Genomic DNA, 21,092 nt, shown 5'->3' with positions numbered 1-21,092 from the left:
CTCTGTACCTTAAAAAAAGTAGTGCTCACAGATTACCTTTTTTCGCGAGTTAGGGTAATTTTCATCAATTCTATCAAGTTATTACAGTTAAGTCATTACTCATGAGAATGTCAATTCAAGTCAAATATTTATGGACTAAGCACTATCTTCAGGATATCATGTTGATTAGTGAGGGAAGAACAAAGAAAAACATGACATGGTACCTATTTTTAAGAAGTTGGATATGGTGAAGTAGGGAGCACTCCCTATGTGTTTATATACACACCGTGGCCCCTCTGCACTTTACACATGCCTGCTTTGCAAAACTAATAAAAAAGATTACCAAATAAAAGAAATTACCAAGGGCATAGTGACCCCATGCCCAGCCCAGCTCTGACATCTGGCTTTAGCTAAAGTTTCAGTATTTCTAAACCCCAGTGGTTTATGTCATGTGTTTATAAAATGGGATAATCTGTAAGCTTGTAATACAATGCAGAAAAAAAATTTTATTTCCTAATTCTATATTTTCACAGTTCATGAAATAATTAAATTATCATCAAACATTGTAGAAATGATACACATACATGCACACACACACATACACTGACATTAATAATAAAAATCTTAATTATTACAAAGTACAATGGTCACTTTAGCCTTTGTAGTCCTGGAATTAAATTTAAGTTTTTAAATAAATAATGTAAAGCAGAAATTGGAAAGATTTTTTCTGAAAAAACTCAAATGGTAAACATTTTAGGCATTGTGTATCACAGGGCCACTGTCACCATTATTCAGCTCTATTGTTGTAGCAGAAAAGTAGCCAGGGACAACATGTGCATAAACCACCTTGGCTGTGTGCGATAAAGCTTTACAGACACTGAAATTTGAATTTCATATATTTATACATTTCATTTTTTTCTTCTTTTCTTACTATTTTTTCAACTATTAAAACACGTAAAGCCCATTTGTAGCTTGCAGGTCATACAAAAACAGGTGGCAGGCTAGTTTGGCTGGAGATCATAGTTTGACAACTATTAAGTTATTTGATAAATGATGGTTTTTTTCCTATTTCCTTTAATATTTTAAGACAGATTTATTTTCATAATTGGAAATCTCAAATGTCTTCCTATTTGTGAAAGGAAGTGCTTTTTTCCCCTAGCTTTTTGTAAATTCCCTTTTTCTAAATTGTAGGTCATTATATTGTTTCCATGGAAAAAAACTCTTTTTTCCTTTTAAGATATCCTTTTATGAAATAATTGTAGAGAATGAACATGGTTTAGACAGCTTACCAAATTAATCTGCAGAGTTTTTTCCCAGTTTTTCTCATTATTCACTCCAGCATTATTGACCAAGATGTCCAGCTTTCCAAAGTGGTCTACAACTTTCCTAAAAGTGTCTAATAAAAAAAGAAGACATTATAGATCTGTTCTTATTTTGCCCAGACACATTTATCACAGTATATGCCCTGAAATGATGTTTTAACTTATGCAGTCTTCTGGTGAAAATTACACTCTTAGACTGTGGCTTATTGCCTTGCTTCTCAGTGTGGTTTGCGAGCCAGCACCATCAATCAGAATTACCTGGGAACCTGTCAAAAATGCAGAATCAGTGGTCACCACAGACCTACAGAATCAGAATCTTAACCTTAGTAAGATCCATAGACAATTTGTATGCACATTAAAGTTCTGTAAGCAGTACCTCAATGGAGTAAATTTTAGAGAGCTGAGGACCCTGTGCTAAGTGCTCTTGGAAGTCAGTTTGGGCAGCCAGCATCTCTGTCCCTAAGAAGTTACTGAAGTCCTGTGGCTTAGCCTCTGACAAACATCCTTTTAAAAATAAGCCATATTATCTTCAGAAAGTGTCATATTAAGCACTCGTGTATTCAGATCCATTACGACCATTTCCATGCATCTAGTACCTAGTGGGCTTCCCAGGCAGTGCTAGTAGTAAAGAACCTGCCTGCAAATATAGGAGGCACAAGAGATGTGGGTTCGATGGGGAGAAGGGCATGGCAGCCCACTTCAGCATTCTTGCCTGGAGAATCCCATGGACAGAGGAGCCTGTAGGGCTACGGTCCACAGGACACAAAGAGTTGGACATGACTTAAGTGACTTAGCAGGTACGCACACACTCTTCAGAACTCCACAACCACCTTACAGGAAATTAGGTTGTCAAATACTAATGGCTTCTCACTTCTGGGCTCAAGCAACTTACAATCTAGGTTTTGCTGACATTTAAATGCTGTGGCACCCTTTATACTTTGTCTAAACTCTTCCTGTTGCTTTTTTTTTTTTCCATCTGTAGGTCATCTCCAAGAACTTTTTCACCTCTGTATTTTTATGATTTCAGTGACATCTCTTGGGCCATGTGTCTACATAGTTTTGAAAGTTGTAGGCCACACTAAATTCTGAAACTGGAAGAGCCAATGCCAAGTTTTCCTAAAATGCAAATAAACATTGATATCCAGAAAACATGTGGCTTTCTCATTGACCATCATGCCTTCTCCTGGTCACTCATTATGTGTCTGGTTTCCTCCTCCACAATCAGTTATCCTTAAGGAACATGTTTACAGCCAAGGTACTAATTTTAAATACTGGGAAGCAAAACAATTAAGGTTAAATGTCATGTGCCAAACTATATAAATTCAGACAGAAATAGCTTTCAGATGACCTCTACTGTTCCCTATTCTATCAGCATGGCTGTTGGGATTTGACATGACTTTACCCTTGAAGAAAAATACCCTGTGCAATCAGCAAAACTTTTTCCTCTGGCAAAATACATTCCTCTGGCACTGTGTTTACAGGTCTCTTCTGCTCACACTTATAATCCATGTTATGGGTCTTTATAAAATTTTCAGAGTTTAATTACATAATTTCCTTTAAAACAATTTCCCTGAACAATTTGTTTCCTTCGAACATACCACTTCATTTTCAGTCTTTCACAGAACACTCCAACATTTAAAAAAAAAAATTACACACAGACTCATCCATTTTAAGAAGAGAAGTACTAAAGTGACTTTCATGAAAGTTTTTTGATCCGTTAATTAAAGATGTGCCTAACAAATTTTTTCACTTAGTCTTCAAAAAAAAAAAAAAACTTGTGAAATACAAATGTTCTATTTTCTCATTTTTCCTCGAAATACACGTATTTTCTCATACAGATCTGTTGGACTTCTAAATGATCAAATCTGGTTTTTTTTTGGTCTACACCAATACTATTTCTAGATTGGTCAAGTAGATCCATCTGTCTTAATCAAGTAGATAGAAACAGGAAAGCATTGAGGAAAGTCTGATAGAAACTTTTCTTCTGCAATTCTAACTCTGCAATACAACTATTACTGTTTTTAAAGTATTTCATAGGGGAAAAATCAGGGAGAACATCTGGTCAAAAGCATCCAGCACAGCTGTGATGACAACCCTTGACCTTGCATTCTAGCATGTTCCAAGGAGAAACACTGCCACATTTGATTGCCATTGGATTCTGCCGTCTTCCAGCTTTCTGGGAGAAGTAGTACGCCGTAATCCCCTAGCCTACTTTATCTTTCTAAGTTCCATTTGCAAGCTCAATCATTTAATAACTACTGAAGCAGCACTATCTTGGAATACACCAAGGAATTTTGATTACATTATGTGCTGCCAAATGACTAAAAGAAAAGGATTTCTCAAACATGCTTGGCTTTTCTTCCTCCTTAGTTTTTTTATGTCTATTGGGATGTCAGATATCCCTTCCTCCTTAGTTTTTTTTATGTCTATTGTGATGTCAGGAGCAGTCGGCTATCTCTTGGAGCTCGGAGGTAGCTGCTCTGCAGGAGGTAGCCCCTCTGCAGGAGATAGCCCCTCTGCAGAAGGTAGCCTGCCGCCACCCCAAGCTGGCTCTCTGGCGCAGGCTGCCTTCAGGTTGCTACTTGCTCAAGGCGCGCTCCGCGCTGATGGATTGATTTTCCCCTCGCTTACCTCTCAGTTGTTCCTGATCGGCCACATCGCACTGAATAAAGAGAGTCTTCTGAGGTTCAAACTGCTCATCCAGGGCGGCTTTACACTTGACACCTGCTTCGAGATTCCAATCGACCAGCGCTACCTACGGACAAAAGGGGAGGAATCGAGATCCTTCGCGCCTGGTAAAACTGACAGACAGACCGACAATACAGAGACAACAGGAAGCTCCTCGTTTGGACTTGAGATCGGGCAGTTTACAGATCGGGTTCTCTGCCAGCGCATTCGAAGTCCGCTGGAGTGCGCCAGCCTGGACAGCTCTGGAGGCGGCAAGGAGAGCACCGGGTCGCTCACTCTCCGGGACCTCGACTGGAGAGCGGGTCTCGGGTGGGCAGTGCGCCTCGCCGCGCTTACCTTGGCGCCCTTGAGCAGCAGCGCCTCGGCGAAGGCTCGCCCGATGCCCTGGGCCGCGCCAGTCACCAGCGCCACTTTGCCGTTCACGTGCATGTCGCCGCCTGCGCTCGGTGGGCAAGCTCAGCGTCTCCGCGCTGCCGCGGCTTTTAAGGACCCTGCGCGCGCGCATGTGTGGCCGGGCCGCGCTCGCCTGCCAGTGGGCGGGGATGAAGCTGTCAAGCCGCGCCGGCACCCAGGACTGTGTCACCTGGCCCTAAGCACTCGGCCCGTCGATCTTTGCCTTCCTGACTCGTAGCCGAGCCTAGGAGCCTCCCCCTGCACTAGGGCATGAGACATACAGTAAATAAACAGCTCTGCCTCTGTGGAGCTTGTAACCTAACTAGCTGGGGAGATGATGATTTGGACGCAGGCTGGCTGGTTAAAGAGCAAGCAGAAAGGTTACTCCCCAAGAAGAGATCCCTTCCGTGCGCTGAAGACCACCCCATAAAAGGAGGGCAGAGGAGAAGCTGAAGAACTTGGATTCCTCCTCTGTGCCCAGATCTTCCTCCCCCACCCCACTCTCCCCCAACACCCCCACCCTCCAAAAAATAGAAAAAGAAGGAACAAAGCAAAAAAACAAAAACAATAAAGCACAATTTTAGGGACTGCCCTTTTGTCTTAATCTAAGTTTTTAAATTCTTATCTCATGGACATCGAAGTGGGGATGGAGGGAGCAAAGGTGACTAACACCGTTTTTAGGTTTCTTCTTTTATTTTTTTCCTTACTGAACTGTGCTCTGAACAGAAACCCATGGATCCTGTCTTTCAAGGATGGAACTTTTAGGAGTCTTGTTGACACTCGTGTTTCAGATCAGTGTCAATTCTGGGTCACCCTGAGAGTGCCCAGCAAGAACTGTCATCACTGACTGCACTGGGCTTCCAGCCTTGCTGTCAGCCTGGTGAGGCGCAGGTTCAATGGAATGTTTGCTGGTTGAGTCATACTCGTTCTGGAGGCTTCCAGTTAAGTATGGGACCGAGGTTCCTGGTCCTCCTGAGCTTGAGCTGTTGCATTAAGATGCATTCAGTTGGGAGTATTCCGCTGACTTTGTCTTTCTGTCTTTCCTGTTGTCATCTGCAGGCTTCAGTTCTAGTTCTGTAAACTGAATACCTGCCCGGCATTTATTTTCATGATCAAAGAAATCTAAGTACTTGGGGAGACAGAGGTCAGGCAAAAAGCTTACACAACAGGGATGAATCCTTTGCGTACTTCTTTGTTGCTCCCAAGGGGCAGCAGATTAGGTAACTGGCACGCAGGCATGTATGGGGAGGTTGTGTGAAATATATGTTGTCAGCACACCACTGGAACAGAAGACTTTATATTGAAAGAGAACAGCAGAGGATTTAAAAAAAAAATTAAAAGGAAGCAAAGGAAAACCCAAACCTCTAGAAGCACGTACAGAACATAGCAGAAAGGAAATGTTTTTCTTTATCAGGAAAGAACTAACATAAGAGCCAGAGAAGGAGCCGCTGGAGTGACACAGGGACGTGTTGGAAAAGCATATGGAAAAAGAGTTTCAGGGAATAAAGGAGTTATTACTAACGCAAAGTACTCTGATAAGCACAGGGAAAGAAGGATGAAGAAATACTTTAAAATTTTCCAGATAATAATTGGTGTCAGTATATTTGCCTTTTAAATTTGATTTTTGTTCATCATGGATTTTTTAAATCAATGTTTATGTTTACTTATATTTTGGCCACATCCTGTGGCTTGTGGGATCTTAGTTCCTCAACCACGGATCAAACCCATGCCGCTGCAGTGGGAACACAAAGTCTTAACCACTGGACCCCCAGGGAAGTCCCGGCGTCAGTATATTTAGATGGCACAGAAACCAAATGCTGAAATTTAAGGACAAAAATGATGACAAGGTGAACATTGCAGAGGTTTAAGACCAACATGACATGGAAAGCAATAGATTGCACGGTGTTGGAAAGACTAGTAAGCAGATGAGTTATTCTTTTAAGAAAGGACAGGGATGGATTCAGGTTAAAAGCCAGTCAGTGAGAGTGAAAAACAGGAGAATAGAAGCAGAAAGGGGGTGGGTGGGTGCATGGGTGGGTGGGTACATCAGCTGGAGATTCAGACAAAGCTGGTTTGGGTCTTGTCTCTCTGCTCCTGCCTGATTGTGTGACCTTGAGCTAGTTGCTTCAACTCTGTGTTTCAGAGCCCTTATTGGTAAGTAGCAGTTCCTATCAGACTTTAGGGACAATGAAATTAGGTCAGGCATAAATTGATAACAATTTTAGCTCATATGAGATGGAGAAAACTGTGAGAAACAGTTTTATTAGTAGAAAGGAAAGACTGTGAATTCGAGCACAGTTAGTAACCTCCACGGCTTTCCTTCCCCTTGGTTTCCATGGTGACTGTCTTTGTTCAGACCCTTTATACTTTCTCTTCTGACACAAATAGCAGTTAGACTCCTGAATTATTTCTTTGCCTCCAGATAGCATTGACATATATACACTACCATGTGTGAAACAGATAGCTAGTGGGAACCTGCTGTATAGCACAGGGAGCTCAACTCAGTGCTCTGTGGTGACCTAGAGAGGTGGGATGGCGAGTAGGGTGGGAGGGAGGTTCAAAGGGAGGAGATATATGTATACATATAGCTGATTCACATTGTTGTACAGAAGAAACTAACACAACACTGTAAAGCAATTATCCTCCAATTAAAAAAAAAAAAAAAACAATTTAGTTTCCACACTCCTTCCAATAAAAATCCTAAAACACAAATCTGATTATGTTTAGACATTCTTATGTTTAAAACCCTTAAAATATCTCAATCCTTGGCATGGCACGGGAGGCATTCCACACCCCTTATCTTTCTTGTAGCTCCTCTTTGCAGCCTGGGAAGCTGCATCCATTAAAAAACTGACCTCAGGGTCAGGCCTTTGGCATACCAGTACAGTATCTGCTCACCCAAGCATAGTCCTCTCCTACCTTCTTCACTCGTCTTCCTACTGAGCTGAAGAACTACAGTGGAAACACCGCTCACATTATTATAATTACCTTCCTGTCTCTGAGTGTCTTCAAGGACAGCTGTGTCCTGAGCATTCAGGGCAGGACCACCCAAAGTGAGTACTGAGTAAATGTTAGTAGTTTAGTGTTAGTCACTTGGTCATGTCTGACTCTTTGGACCCCATGGACTGAAGCCTGCCAGGTTCCTCTGTCCATGGAGTTCTCCATGCAAGTATATTGGAGTAGATAGCCATTCCCTTTCCCTTCTCAAAGGGAATCTTCCATACTCAGGGATCGAATCCAGATCTCTTGCACTGCAGGCAGATTCTTTACCATCTTTACCACCAAGATTGTATGAAGAAAAATAATAAGTGTGATATGTGAGATAAATGTGAGATCTGTGTTCGAGAAAAGACAGAAAATTTGAATTAGATGGTGAAAATTCCTATATAATGTGATTACTTTTTTACACAACTTAAACATAAGATTGGAAAAAAAAATGCATGGGTGTTATATCTTTGGAGAAGAATGTGTTGAAATCTTATTATATTTTATATGAAAGGTACATTTTCACTTAAAACTATCTATAGGATATTATGTATATTTGAAAATCAAAAAAGGTACTCTTTATTCAGTAAACAAATCCTCCATTCCTCTATGACTTTTTGATAAACATTTCTCATCTTCTGTGCTCCTAACATTATTTAATTTCATTTACATTAACTTACTGTGATTCTATCATCAATGTAATTTATGTAATTAAAAACATAATTCTTAGTTAAAATTAGGCTAAATCTGAAACAAACCATATTCATATGATTTTTGAAAGCATTCCTATTGATAGGTTATGCTTTAGTTTGTTGTACAAAGTCCTCTTAAAATAAAAAACAAAAATTAAGAGTCAAATTAAGAGGATTATTTTTTCTTTAATGCAATTGTAAGTATTAGGTTATGACCAACATAGAGAGCATCTTAAAAAACAGAGACATTACTTTGCCAACAAAGGTCCATCTAGTCAAAGCTATGGTTTTTTCCAGTAGTCATGTATGGATGTGAGAGTTGGACTATAAAAAAAACTGAGCGCCGAAGAATTGATGCTTTTGAACTGTGGTGTTGGAGAAGACTCTTCAGAGTCCCTTGGACTGCAAGGAGATCCAAGAACTCCATCCTAAAGGAAATCAGTCCTGAATATTCATTGGAAGGACTGATGCGGAAGCTGAAACTCCAATACTTTGGCCACCTGATACAAAGAACTGACTTATTGGAAAAGACCCTGATGCTGGGAAAGACTGAAGGCGGGAGGAGAAGGGGACGACAGAGGCTGAGATGGTTGGATGGCATCACCGATTCAATGCACATGAATTTGAGTAAACTCTGGGAGTTGGTGATGGACAGGGAGGCCTGGCATGCTGCAGTCCATGGGGTCACAAAGAGTTGGACATGACTGAGCGACTGAACTGAACTGAAGTATTAGGTATTTACTCAGAGGCAGGCATTCCATAAAGGCTAAATGTACAGCCTCTGGAATCCAGCTCCACCAACTACTCCTGTGTGACTCTGGGAAAGTGACTTAACTTTTCTGAATCTCAGCTTCCTCCTCAGTAAAATGAAGCTGATGATAGTACCTATTTCAAAAACTTGTTATGAAGACTATACCAAATTGAATATATATAAGTCAAGTGCTTAAGCCAGTGACTGACACATAGCAAGTGTTATGTAAATGCTATTATCATGAAGCACTGTACGTATATAATTGCATTTATTATTTACAACCAAACCATGAGGCAGTTATTATTGTGTTATTTTACAGATGAGGAAAACCAGTTTGGGGAGGTTAGGGAATTTGGCCAAGGTCACTTATCTCGAAAATTGAAGGAGGTGACTTTGACTCTAAGTGTGGCTGACTCCTGAGTGGTGCTTCTTCTTCTTTTTTTTTTTCAATTAAACTTTTTATTTTTTTGAAAGTATTGTAACTGAGCAGTACTTGTCACCATGATTGAATAGTGATTTCTTTAAGAAACACAAATAGACTTTAGTTCAAATCAGAGTTCCTTGTTCACTTTATATTTTCACACAGGCATGAGACTTTGTTTGCTCAGCTCTGACTTGTCGAGATGGGCCAGTCTCCACTTGATTTTCCTTTGTCCTGTTCTAGAGGTGAGCACAGACATCCCAAAAGCACCTAGTCACAGGCCCCAGCTTAGACAGAGGCAGATCAGTCACTTAAAAGCCTATTTAATTTATAAATGATCACATATAAATCAATAGAGAAATAGGCTTATTCTTTATTGAAACTGAAGGGCCTTACTGAAACAAGCCAATTTCTGCTGATATTGGCATCAAGGATTCTTTTCTTGGCTTTGTCTCTGAGACAAGCTACAGTAGAGGGGTTGACCACTTTTGAATATCTACTGCATTCTTATTCTTCTGCATATTATCTCATTTAATCCTTTTTCCAATCTTGCAAAGTAAATATCACACTATCCTCATTTTACAGATGAAGAAACTGAGCTCATGGAAGACAAATAATCTGACTTAAGATCAGACTTGGAGATTTAGCAACACTTCTGGGTTCAAGCCTTTGCTCCTTCTACCAAACTCAGCTCTCACAGAGATGCACTTTCAAATGTCATCTCTATCTTTGTGCTGATGGTATGATCTTGGGCTGGTTACTCAATCTGTGTGGTCCTAAGTGTCCTGGGCTGTTATGTGGAGAATAAATTGGCATTCATGAAGCACCCATTACAGGGCCTGCCCTGTATATGTTGACCAATGAATGAATCCTTGTTATTAGGTTCTTCCTTGATGTTCATATTTATTTCTAGATTTAGAGGTAAAGACAGTTGAAAATGGAAAAATAATGATTATATGGGTAGATTTTCAGCTCCAGAATGCAAGTTAAATATTTCTAACTTTTCATAATGTACGAGTCTGCTCGGATTGCCATAATAAAACACCATAGACTCTGTGGCTTCAACAACAGATATTTATTTCTCACAGCTCTGGAAGCTGGAAGTCCAAGATCAATCAAGGTGTTCAGTTCAGTTCAGTTCAGTCGCTCAGTCGTGTCCGACTCTTTGCGACCCGATGAATCTCAGCACTCCAGGCCTCCCTGTCCATCACCAACTCCCAGAGTTCACTCAGACTCACGTCCAACGAGTCAGTGATGCCATCCAGCCATCTCATCCTCTGTCGTCCCCTTCTCCTCCTGCCCCCAATCCCTCCCAGCATCAGAGTCTTTTCCAATGAGTCAACTCTTTGCATGAGGTCGCCAAAGTACTGGAGTTTCAGCTTTAGCATCATTCCTTCCAAAGAAATCCCAGGGCTTATCTCCTTCAGAATGGACTGGCTGGATCTCCTTGCAGACCAAGGGACTCTCAAGAGTCTTTTCCAACACCACAGTTCAAAAGCATCAATTCTTCGGCACTCAGCCTTCTTCACAGTCCAACTCTCACATCCATACATGACCACAGGAAAAACCATAGCCTTGACTAGACGAACCTTTGCAGGAGTGATTTCTTCCGAGGCCTCTCTCCTGGGCCTGCAAACGGCCACCTTCTCCCTGTGTCCTGACATCGTCTTTCTCTGTGCGTTACCTGATGTTACCCTGTGTGTCCCAATCTCTGGTTCTTATACAGATAATAATTAGATTAGGGCCCCATAATTATGGCCTTTACTTTAACTTAATCCCTCCTTTAAAAAACCCTATCTCTAAATACAATCACATTTTGAGGTCCTAGGGTTTAGGGTTCCAACAGATGAATTTATGGTTGGTGGGAGGAGAGAGTTCATCCCATAACAGGTTTTCCAGTTTGAAAATGGAATTCCATTTATTGACTCTACCAAACTGGGGAACCTTGTAATCTACATGGCATTTGAGGCTGAGTTAGTCTTGTGACTTGTAATTGACAAGGCATCACATTTTTCTGTGGGCGTTAAGACCTGGAAGGCAAAGGAAATGGGAGAAGGAGAGTTAAATGGTCAAGGTCACAGCTGCTAAATGCTCACTTGGTGGTGATCTATGATGGAGGTATAGGGAGCAGAAAAGGAAATTCCTCACTTGGTGATGATGGTGGGGGTTGAAGTAATGGCAGAAGGTAAGGCCAGATCCCAGGAACCTTTTAAGTAATAAAATGAACATCAGATTTCACTCTCGGACATTGACAAGTCACTGAATGGCCTTAAAAACCAGAGATTGCTCTCAGATTTAAGTGTTTAAAAGTTTATCTTTAGGAAAATTATTTTTAATGTTGGTTAAATGTTTGATGGAGGGGATGTACTACAATGATGTACCAACAATTCCTCAGCTGTTGAAAGCTAAATTCATCTCCACTTTTCAGTTAATGCTATGATGAATAAAGATTATTAGACAACAAATGCTGAAAAATTAGAGAATCTTCTGATATAGCAGTAAGCTGGAATCCTAATGGAATGGAGTGCTAAACTCTAAATACAGCCAACACCCAAATCTTGATTAAAAATTATGTCTATTGCTTGTGAAAATGGAACTGTTAGAAAATCTATCAATGCTTTAATGGTGACAGTTTTTTAGTGGTGAGATTTGGGGTAATTGCTATTTCCTTTTTTACCATGCTGTCTACTAAAGAGAATATATATATATAGTAACAACAATTTGAAATACTTTTTCATTGCTTTATGATTTTATGTAGTGGAATATAGTCCAAATGAAAGATTCATTAAGCATTTTAAAAAGTTTATCTTGATTCCATTTGGAGAATGAGTTGAAGTTGAGGGCAAGGGAATAAGATCAACTGTATTTATCTTGTTTTACACTGACAGAATCTAGGGGTTTGGGAGGAACAGTTCTGGTGGAGACAGCAAGAGAAGAGAAGATTCCTTCATGACACTGACCACAAGAATCCACCTGGCAAGATAGAATCAGGAGGATGCGTGTCAGTGAAACCTCCTGGGACAGCCACCTAGTCACATTTCCATTGAATTGTTTCCTGTTTTTGAGTTTGTAGCACTCTTGATAAATGACAAAAAATATGTTGTGTATGTATAATGCTGGATGTTAGGGCTTATACATCTGGTTTTTAATCTTGGGGAAGGAAATTTTCTTGGTACTTGGCTGAGCTGCTTTATCTTTGGAATATTATTTATTCTTTTTGAATTTTTAGGTAGTGTCCTAGAAAATTATTTAAGACTAGCCCTTTCCTTAAAATTTCTTATTTATTTTTACTGAAGCATATTTGCTGTATAATATTATGTAAGCCACGGTGTTCAATATAGTGATTCACAGCTTTCAGGATTGTTCTCCATTTATTAGTTATAAAATATTGGCTGTATACTCCCTGCATTGTACAACATACCCTGTAGCTTATTTTATACCTAGTGGTTTGTATGTTTTTATTTGGAAATTTAACCATTCTAGTCACAGAAGGGTAATCAGATTAGCCTTTTCTAGTGCCATAGTATGATGGGGAAAATGAGAGGCAAGTTTCCTGCACTGAGGGTTTTCTATGCAATTTTTAGACCCTCCCATGCACCGTGGAGAAAACACTTCCCCACTCTTTAGGTTCTCCAGTAGGAGGACTTACCAGACAGGGAGACTATGAAAGGTTCTAGCAAAACTGGCCTGTGCCTCACTATGCTCAAATACACAAGCAAAGTCTTCTTTGGAGGAAAGATTTAAGAGTTCAGAAGTGTATATGTTGCTCATGTTCCATTGGTGATCTGAGATTTTTTTTTGGTTGTCAAAAAGGGCCCTGCTCTTTAGCACCTAGTAATGGTTTTTGTGTTATTGTTCAGTCGTTCAGTCATGTCCTACTCTTTGTGACCCCATAGACTGCAACATGTCAGGCTTCCCTGTCCTTCACCATCTCCCAGAGCTTGCTCAAACTCAAGTCCATCGAGTCTGTGATGCCATACAACCATCTCATCCTCTGTTGTCCCCTTCCCCTCCTGCCTTCAGGACTTCCCAGCATGTGGGTCTTTTCCGATGAGTCAGTTCTTTGCATCAGGTGGCCACAGTATTGGAGCTTTAGCTTCAGCACCAGTCCTTCCAATGAATATTCATGACTGACTTCCTTTAGGATTGACTAGTTTGATCTCCCTGCAGTCCAAGGGACTCTCAAGAGTTTTCTCTGACACCACAGTTCAAAAGCATCAATTCTTCGATGGTCAGCCTTCTAGTAATGGTAGAGGACAACTTTCAGAGATATCTAGTGCCTAGACTTGCAAGGGACTTTTAAAATGCGTGATTTCCCATGTTTTGTAAATTTGGGGTCAGGGCGTTAAGGCAATCGATTTAATGGCCTTTATAAATGAAGGTTGAAAAATATTCCTCAGTGAAGCTATTTTTGGTTCTGAGAGTTAGAATATACAACAGAAAACCAAATTCAGAAACTTCTAGGATCTATGACTTGGAAGCCTGGAGAATTTGCCCCTCTGTAGGCTTTGTGGGTATTTGCAAAGTGAATCCTCAGTTTTCTGGTCCTGAAGATTAGGGCTTGGGGAGATGGGAGAGCTCCTCCCTAATCCCCCCATCTTCTTCCTTCTCTCTTTCTCTGCCTCTTTCCTCGCCTTTGCCCTGTACTCCAATTCAGGCTTAGAATTCCTTGAAAATAGGGAACAAAGAATGGAGGCAGGACAGGGAACAGGGTACCAAGTGGACTTCTTCCTTGGTTTGGAGGCTTTGCATGTGCAGGTTCGGGACAGGTCCCTCACTGTCCCATGAGTCCTGGCTAAGGTGGAAGATGGGAGCAGCCATCATGGAGAGTGGGGCAGACAAGTTTCAGGGGTTCACATATGTCCATCCCACCTACCACATGCTCTCTGCTCTTGAAATATTGGTGAAGATCAGTGACACATGACAGCAACACAGAGTCATTTGAATGAAAAAAATAGGTTGAACTCGATATAGCATTTGGAAGTACTACAAAATTCGAAGTGTATGTCTCAGTTATCTTGGATCTAATACCACTAACACATAATATATATTAGGATATGGAATCAGGACAAGCCATCTCTATACCAGAGGCCTACGATCAGACATCTATTTCAAATAGGGACAACTAGGTTAACTTTTATTTTGGAAAAAAAAAAAACAAAACATAATAAAGTCTTTGATCCAGAGCCATTAATATTTATGAACTGACTTCCTCAAGATGCTCTAAAGATAAAGGCTAGTTATGTGCTGTATAATTTATTGGTTACATTTCAGGAACATTCTCTTATTGATCTGGGAACACAGTGGAATTTCTGGAGCTCTATCTGACCAAAGAAGCCTTCTACATTCTCATTTGCTCTTTGACTCACAAAAGGCCATAAATAATTGGAGAAGTTAGGCAAGTGTATTTTTCCAGACACCCCTTAAATTGTTGTCGTTTGTTTAATTTTGTTTTAAAATATATCTGGACACACCTAAATAACTCAAACAATCAGGCTCTTTAATTGAAAACTGATACTGAGGTTGTCTTTTCAAGACTTTAACCTTTGGGAAAATATGCTAGCTTGCTTTCCCTCTGCTTTGGAATTTAGCTTTCTTAATTGCTGTCAAATTTTGGAACCGATAAGGTGAGACCTTATATTATGCTGTCTAAATAACAATGGAAGCTAATAATGGAAAAATTCTTGTTGACAGGCACTATGGGTTTTAACTGTAACTATGCAAGTAACCTGGGTATCTTGTGGAATTAAGGTCAATAGTCTGGCTTAGAAAGTGAGAGAGAGAGGACAGAGGCAGAAGCTGAAAGAAGACGGAAGGAAGGAAAGAGGGAAGGAAGGGAGGAAAGGAGGGAGAAAAGATGGATGGAAGGAAAAAATTTCAAAAGAAGGGGGATGTAATTAGATAAAATTAAAATCCAAATAGTTTGGCTGGGTTTCCCAGTAACTTTTTTTTTTTTCACAGAATGATAGATTTATTTAAAAAAATTTTTCCCAAACTTTAAACTTTTTATTTTGTTTTGGGGTATAGCTGATTAACAATGTTGTGGTAATTTCAGGTGAACAACAATGGGACTCAGCCATACGTATGTGCTCTGTGTGCATCCTGAGTTGCTTCAGTAGTGTTGGACTCTTTGCAACCCTGTGGACTGTAACCACCAGGTTCTTCTGTCCATGGGATTCTCCAGACAAGAATACTGGAGTGGGTTGCTATACCCTCCTCTAGGGAATCTTCCCAACCCAGGGATTTGAACCCGCATCTCTTATGTCTATTGCATTGGCAGGCGGGTTCTTTACCACTAGTGCTGCCTGGAAAGTCCAGCCATACATATATATGGATCCATTCTCCCTCAAACCCCACTTCCGTCCAGACTGGCTATCACCAAAAAAAAAAAAAAATTCACAAATAACAAATGCTAGAGAGGGTGTGGAGAGACGGGAACCCTCCTATGCTGTTGATACAAATGTAAATTTGTTCAACTGCTATGGAGAACCGTATGGAGGTTTCTTAAAAAACTAAAAATAAAGCTACCATATGATCTAGAAATCCCACTCCTGGAGTATATATCTGAAGAAACACATGTTCCAAAGGATAAATGCACCCCACTTCTCACTGCAGCACTGTTTACAATAGCCAAGACATGGAAGTAACCTAAATGTCCATCAACAGATGAATGGATAAAGAAGATGTGGTACATATATACATTGGAATATTACTCAGTCGTTAAAAAGAATGAAATAATGCCATTTGCAGCAATATGGATGGTCCTGGTAACTCTTAAATGAAAGCAATAAGAAAATGTGACTGATTTGAAGTAATGAATAAAATGACATTTAAATGAACCAGAAAGAGGTGAACTAGATCTCCCTTATTACTGGGAACTAGTGAGATGACAGTCAAGACTGGAATACGGCAGGCTAAAAGCTTCCTTGTATTAGATCTCTAAGAACAGGGACAGGGGAGTAGACAGCATGTTCATAATTTAAATTCCAAGAAGGTAAAGAAGAAATAATTGGTCCAAGAAAGAAGGAACAAGAATATTCAATTCAATTTCACCTAAAGCTACTGTTCCCATTTATAGTCAGACTCTGCTGCCTAGTGGTGAGGATTTGAAAAAATGAGTGAATGAGTCATGACTTTAAATAACTTACTCCCTGGGAGCCGTGAGTAGAGCAGGTGGGCAACACTCGCCCAGAAGGAAGACAGGAAGACAGGATGATGGGGTAGTGGATTGTGTCTCTTTTCAACTGAAAGAGCAAGGCATGTGAAATATATTTGGTTTTACTCATTCTCAATCTCAAGAGAGATGAAGCAAAAAGAGGAAAAGTGCAACAATGTTGCGTTCTAATCTAAAAGGAAGAACTGATTTGTATACTGAGATTTTGTAATAAGTTAGGCCTCTTGTGTTCACATTGGACAAAGAAAGAAATGCTAGAATCAGAATCAGTCTTGAGACTTCCCTGGTGGTCCAGTGGCAGACTCAGAGTCTGTTTCTGTTTTGTAAATAAGTTCATTTGTATCATTTCTTTTTAGATTTTGCATACAAGGGATGTCATACACTATTTCTCCTTCATTGTGACTTACTTCACCCAGTATGACAGTCTCTAGATCCATCCGTTTTGCTGCAAATGGCATTATCTCGTTCTTTTAAATGGCTGAGTAATATTTCATTGTATATATGTACCCATCTTCTTTATTTAACAGCATTATTTTAATGACACACATTACTCCATGAAAGGAAATATCTTATTATTGGATATTTCAATTATTTGCATTTTTACTTAAAAAAACCCTTTCTAATTATTTCCTTAATTTAAATTCCAAAAAGTAAAAGTTCTGAGTTAGGATATACCAGATTAAATTTCCAAAAATGTGATACCAATGTATACTCCCACCAACTGGTATAAAAGTGACCATTTTCCTACTAGCTAATGCTGTCACACTTTTAAATCTTTGCTAAATTTGAGCAAAAAAATTTATATAGCTGGTTGTTGGTTGTATTTGAATGTGTATATCTTGATTGCTAGTGTAGTTGGGTATTTTTTGTATGTTTATTGGTCAAATTTAATTTTTGGTGAATTGTAAACTCCTTCACATTATTCATTTTTGGTCATAGTTTAAATATTTGTATTTTGTGTGATAGCTACTCAGGTTATGAAATTACATTTTAAAAATACACTCTGAAGAGGTTATGCATTAAGTGACAGGATGTCTGGACTTATAAGTAAAATAACCCTGTAAGGTGGTGGAGACTGATGATGCAAGAATGGCTGTGAGATGCCAGTCAGGGAAGGACTAGGGCTTCATAACAGGGTCCTCACCATTTGTATGGACATATCAATATCCACTGCAAGTGAATGTCCACTCTGAGCGTCCCTGCACCAACAATCTTACAAGTCACAAAGGATGGATTTAAAAAGGCTCAAAAGAGACTTTTGGTGTCAAAGATTTAAGCATGTATCAAAACATCAAATTATACATTTAAAATCTGCAGCTTTCTCTGTAATAGCCCCAAACTGGAAGGAGACCCAATGTCCATCAACAGCTAAGTAGATGAACAAGTAGTAGTATATCCAAACAGGAGAATACTACTCAACAACAGAAATAAGAAACTATTCACATAAATACTGTTTTTGAACCTGAAAATAATTATGAAGCATGAAGAAAACCAAAATTTTTTTAAAGCAAACGTTATGATTCCAGTCATGGAAAATTCTAGAAAGTTTAAATGAGTTTATTGTCAAAGAAAGTAAGTCAGTGGATTCCCAGAGGGCTGGTGAGGGCAGGATGAGATTATAAAAGGGCACAGGGTGAATATCGGGGCAATGGATGTGCTCGTTAGAATGGTTACAATGGTTTCATGGATTTATATGTACCTCATACAAATCCCAGAGAAGGCAATGGCACCCCACTCCAGTACTCTTGCCTGGAAAATCCCATGGGCGGAGGAGCCTGGTGGGCTGAAGTCCTTGGGGTCGCTAAGAGTCCGGCACGACTGAGCGACTTCACTTTCACTTTTCACTTTCCTGTATTGGAGAAGGAAATGGCAACCCACTCCAGTGTTCTTTGCCCAGAGAATCCCAGGGACGGGGGAGCCTGGTGGGCTGCCGTCTATGGGGTCGCACAGAGTCGGACACGACTGAAGTGACTTAGCAGTAGCAGTAGCATACAAATCCAACTGTACACTTTAATTATGTGCAGTCTATAGCATGTCAGATGTCAATAGAACTTTTAAAAAGTGATTCAGTATAAGTTTCTATCTATATTTTTTCCAGAAACCAGAGGCTTTGGCAAGCTTATAATTACTTGACCTTCTGCCTCTCCGTGCCTTGGGAAGAGCAACCCTCCTTAGTAGCTGGCCACATTGGCAAGCAGTAAAAATCATCTCTATCTGAGTCAACAAAACTCTGGCTGCATGATAAAAGACTATAGGATTTCTCTCTCCTCTATCTTCATTTTCTCGACTGTGCAGCAGTAGCCTTAAGGTGAACAGTCTGGACGCTATGAGAGTAAACAAACCCTTATTTGCTCTGTGATCTCAGTTCCTGGAAGAGTCCTAGTATGGGGTGTACACACTCATCTCTTATAGACTTAGTCACTGGGACAACTGTGGATGCACTTTCAGAAAAGGCACCTTCTCTCTAGTTCAGGGCAGTCAGCTCCAGACCTATTAATCATATGCAGTGTCTCTGCACCAATTATGGTTTCAGCCTGGCCCCTGTCAATAACAAGTGATTCTAGCAAACCAAATTCTGGACATCAAGGTGCACGCTCCTTTGCAGTATCCGGGAACGCTCTCCTCCTGTGTATGCCGGGTGTTATGTGACATCCCCTGAGGAAAAGAGAATCAATTCATCCTTCTCCTGAAAGCACTAGAGACTGTCACAGCTTCCCCCTCCACAGGGTGACCTCTGGACCCTCAAAAAACCATGGCTTCCGGAACACAAAATAGTACCACAGAGCCCTGTAATCTTTCCTAGGTGGGGTTTATCAGCAACTCAAATTAGATTGAAACTGAAAGAACATACATTTTTTTGCAACTTGCCAGCAATATCCAGTCTGGGTCTTATTTTCCAAAATGGGGTCAGAACCATGCCCTAACTAGTCAGAAAGGAGGAACGAGCTGTTCCTAAGAGGTAGGTTAGGTAATCAGATGCACTTTTGACTTTTGATATTTTCAAATTACAATGGGCTTATTGGGACACAACCCCATCATAAGTCGAGAGAAATCTGTGTAGTTACTGATCTTCATCAGAGGAGCAAAGACAATATAATGGCTTAAAGATAGTCTTTTCAACAAACAGTGCTGGGACAGCTGGAACACGTTTTTTCATGTGCAAAATAATGAACAGGCACAGACCCTTCACAAAAATTAACTTAAAATGGATCACAGGCTTACATGTAAAATGCAAAACTATAAACTCCCTGGAAGGTAAAATAGGTGGATATGTAGGTTGACCTTGGGTTTGATAATAAATCTGTACATCCAGCATGATCCACGAAAGAACTGATTAGCTGGACATATGAGGTTTCCAAACTTGCACCTCCAAATCTTCAGGCATTCTGCTTGCCTACCTGGCATCTCATTTTCTCTGATCCTCATCTTTTCTGGGCTTCCCAGGTAGCACAGTGGTAAAGAATCTGCCTGCAATGCAGGAGACATGGATTCAATCCCTGAGACAGGAAGATCCCCTGGAGTTGGAAATAGAAACTCAATCCAGTATACTTGCCTGGAAAACTTCATGGACAGAGGAGGCTGGTGGGCTACAGTCCATGGGGTTACAGAGAGTCAGACATGACTGAGCAACTGAGCATGCACACACATATTTTCTAGGATCCACAACCCATTAGTGCATTACCTTCTTGCCAATTACCTAAGCACCAATGTTCATCTACTGGATCTGTAATGACAAATCCATCCAACTTCTCTATTTTCAAATTCAGGCTGCTCGGGTCCTACGAGGGCGTCAACTCTAATGATAAGAGTGACCCTCTTGGCAATCCTCTCTCTCATGCCCAACTCTTTGCTGTCCTCTCATACTCAGGTGTAATAATTCAAAGTATCTGCTAACCCTTCTATCTCTATACTTTTCCTTTTACTGTCAGGAGGAGACCTTATAACTTCCCTGAAAGCCTAAACTGTTATTATCATAATATTATTATCTTATTATCTCTCTTATTATTATCACACCCATGACTTTTTATTCCTTTTTCCTTGCATTCAGATCACACTAGCAATGTCACGTCTTTGGCATAACTCTAATTTTTCCATCTGTACTTTATTTTTTTTAATTTTTTTTTTTTTACTTTACAATATTGTATTGGTTTTGCCATACATCAACATGAATCCGCCAAGGGTGTACACGTGCTCCCCATCCTGAACCCCCCTCCCACCTCCCTCCCTGTACCATCCCTCTGGGTCATCCCAGTGCACCAGCCCCAAGCATCCTGTATCATGCATGGAACCTGGACTGGTGATTCATTTCTTATATGATATTATACATGTTTCAATGTCATTCTCCCAAATCATCCCACCCTCGCCTTCTCCCACAGAGTCCATAAGACTATTCTATACATCTGTGTCTCTTTTGCTGTCTCGCATACAGGATTATTGTTACCATCTTTCTAAATTCCATATATATGCGTTAGTATACTGTAATGGTGTTTTTCTTTCTGGCTTACTTCACTCTGTATAATAGGCTCCAGTTTCATCCACCTCATTAGAACTGATTCAAATGTATTCTTTTTAATGGCTGAGTAATACTCCATTGTATATATGTACCACAGCTTTCTTATCCATTCATCTGCTGATGGACATCTAGGTTGCTTCCATGTCCTGGCTATTATAAACAGTGCTGCGATGA

The 21,092-nt window shown here is 40.2% G+C and overlaps 1 protein-coding gene across 2 annotated transcripts in view; it reads right to left on the bottom strand.

Annotated features, from left to right (window-relative positions):
- HPGD (15-hydroxyprostaglandin dehydrogenase) overlaps positions 1-4,668 on the bottom strand; it is a 36,426-nt gene extending 31,758 nt beyond the window's left edge. Inside the window, exons 1-3 of one of the 2 annotated variants that reach the window (XM_005892182.2) lie at positions 4,326-4,668; positions 3,933-4,056; positions 1,269-1,375 (exon numbers count right to left, since the gene is read on the bottom strand). In XM_005892182.2, the coding sequence (XP_005892244.1) occupies positions 1,269-1,375; positions 3,933-4,056; positions 4,326-4,418 (324 nt within the window). In that variant the 5' untranslated portion in view covers positions 4,419-4,668. The remainder of the gene's footprint in view (positions 1-1,268; positions 1,376-3,932; positions 4,057-4,325) is intronic. The other variant, XM_005892181.3, reaches the window with a different exon arrangement.
- Between the last annotated feature and the right edge of the window lie 16,424 nt (positions 4,669-21,092).

This window comes from Bos mutus, chromosome 8, assembly GCF_027580195.1.
Source record: "Bos mutus isolate GX-2022 chromosome 8, NWIPB_WYAK_1.1, whole genome shotgun sequence".
NCBI lineage: Eukaryota > Metazoa > Chordata > Mammalia > Artiodactyla > Bovidae > Bos > Bos mutus.
Note: the sequence above shows the minus strand (reverse complement) of the source record. Positions and strands in the feature narration are given on the sequence as shown.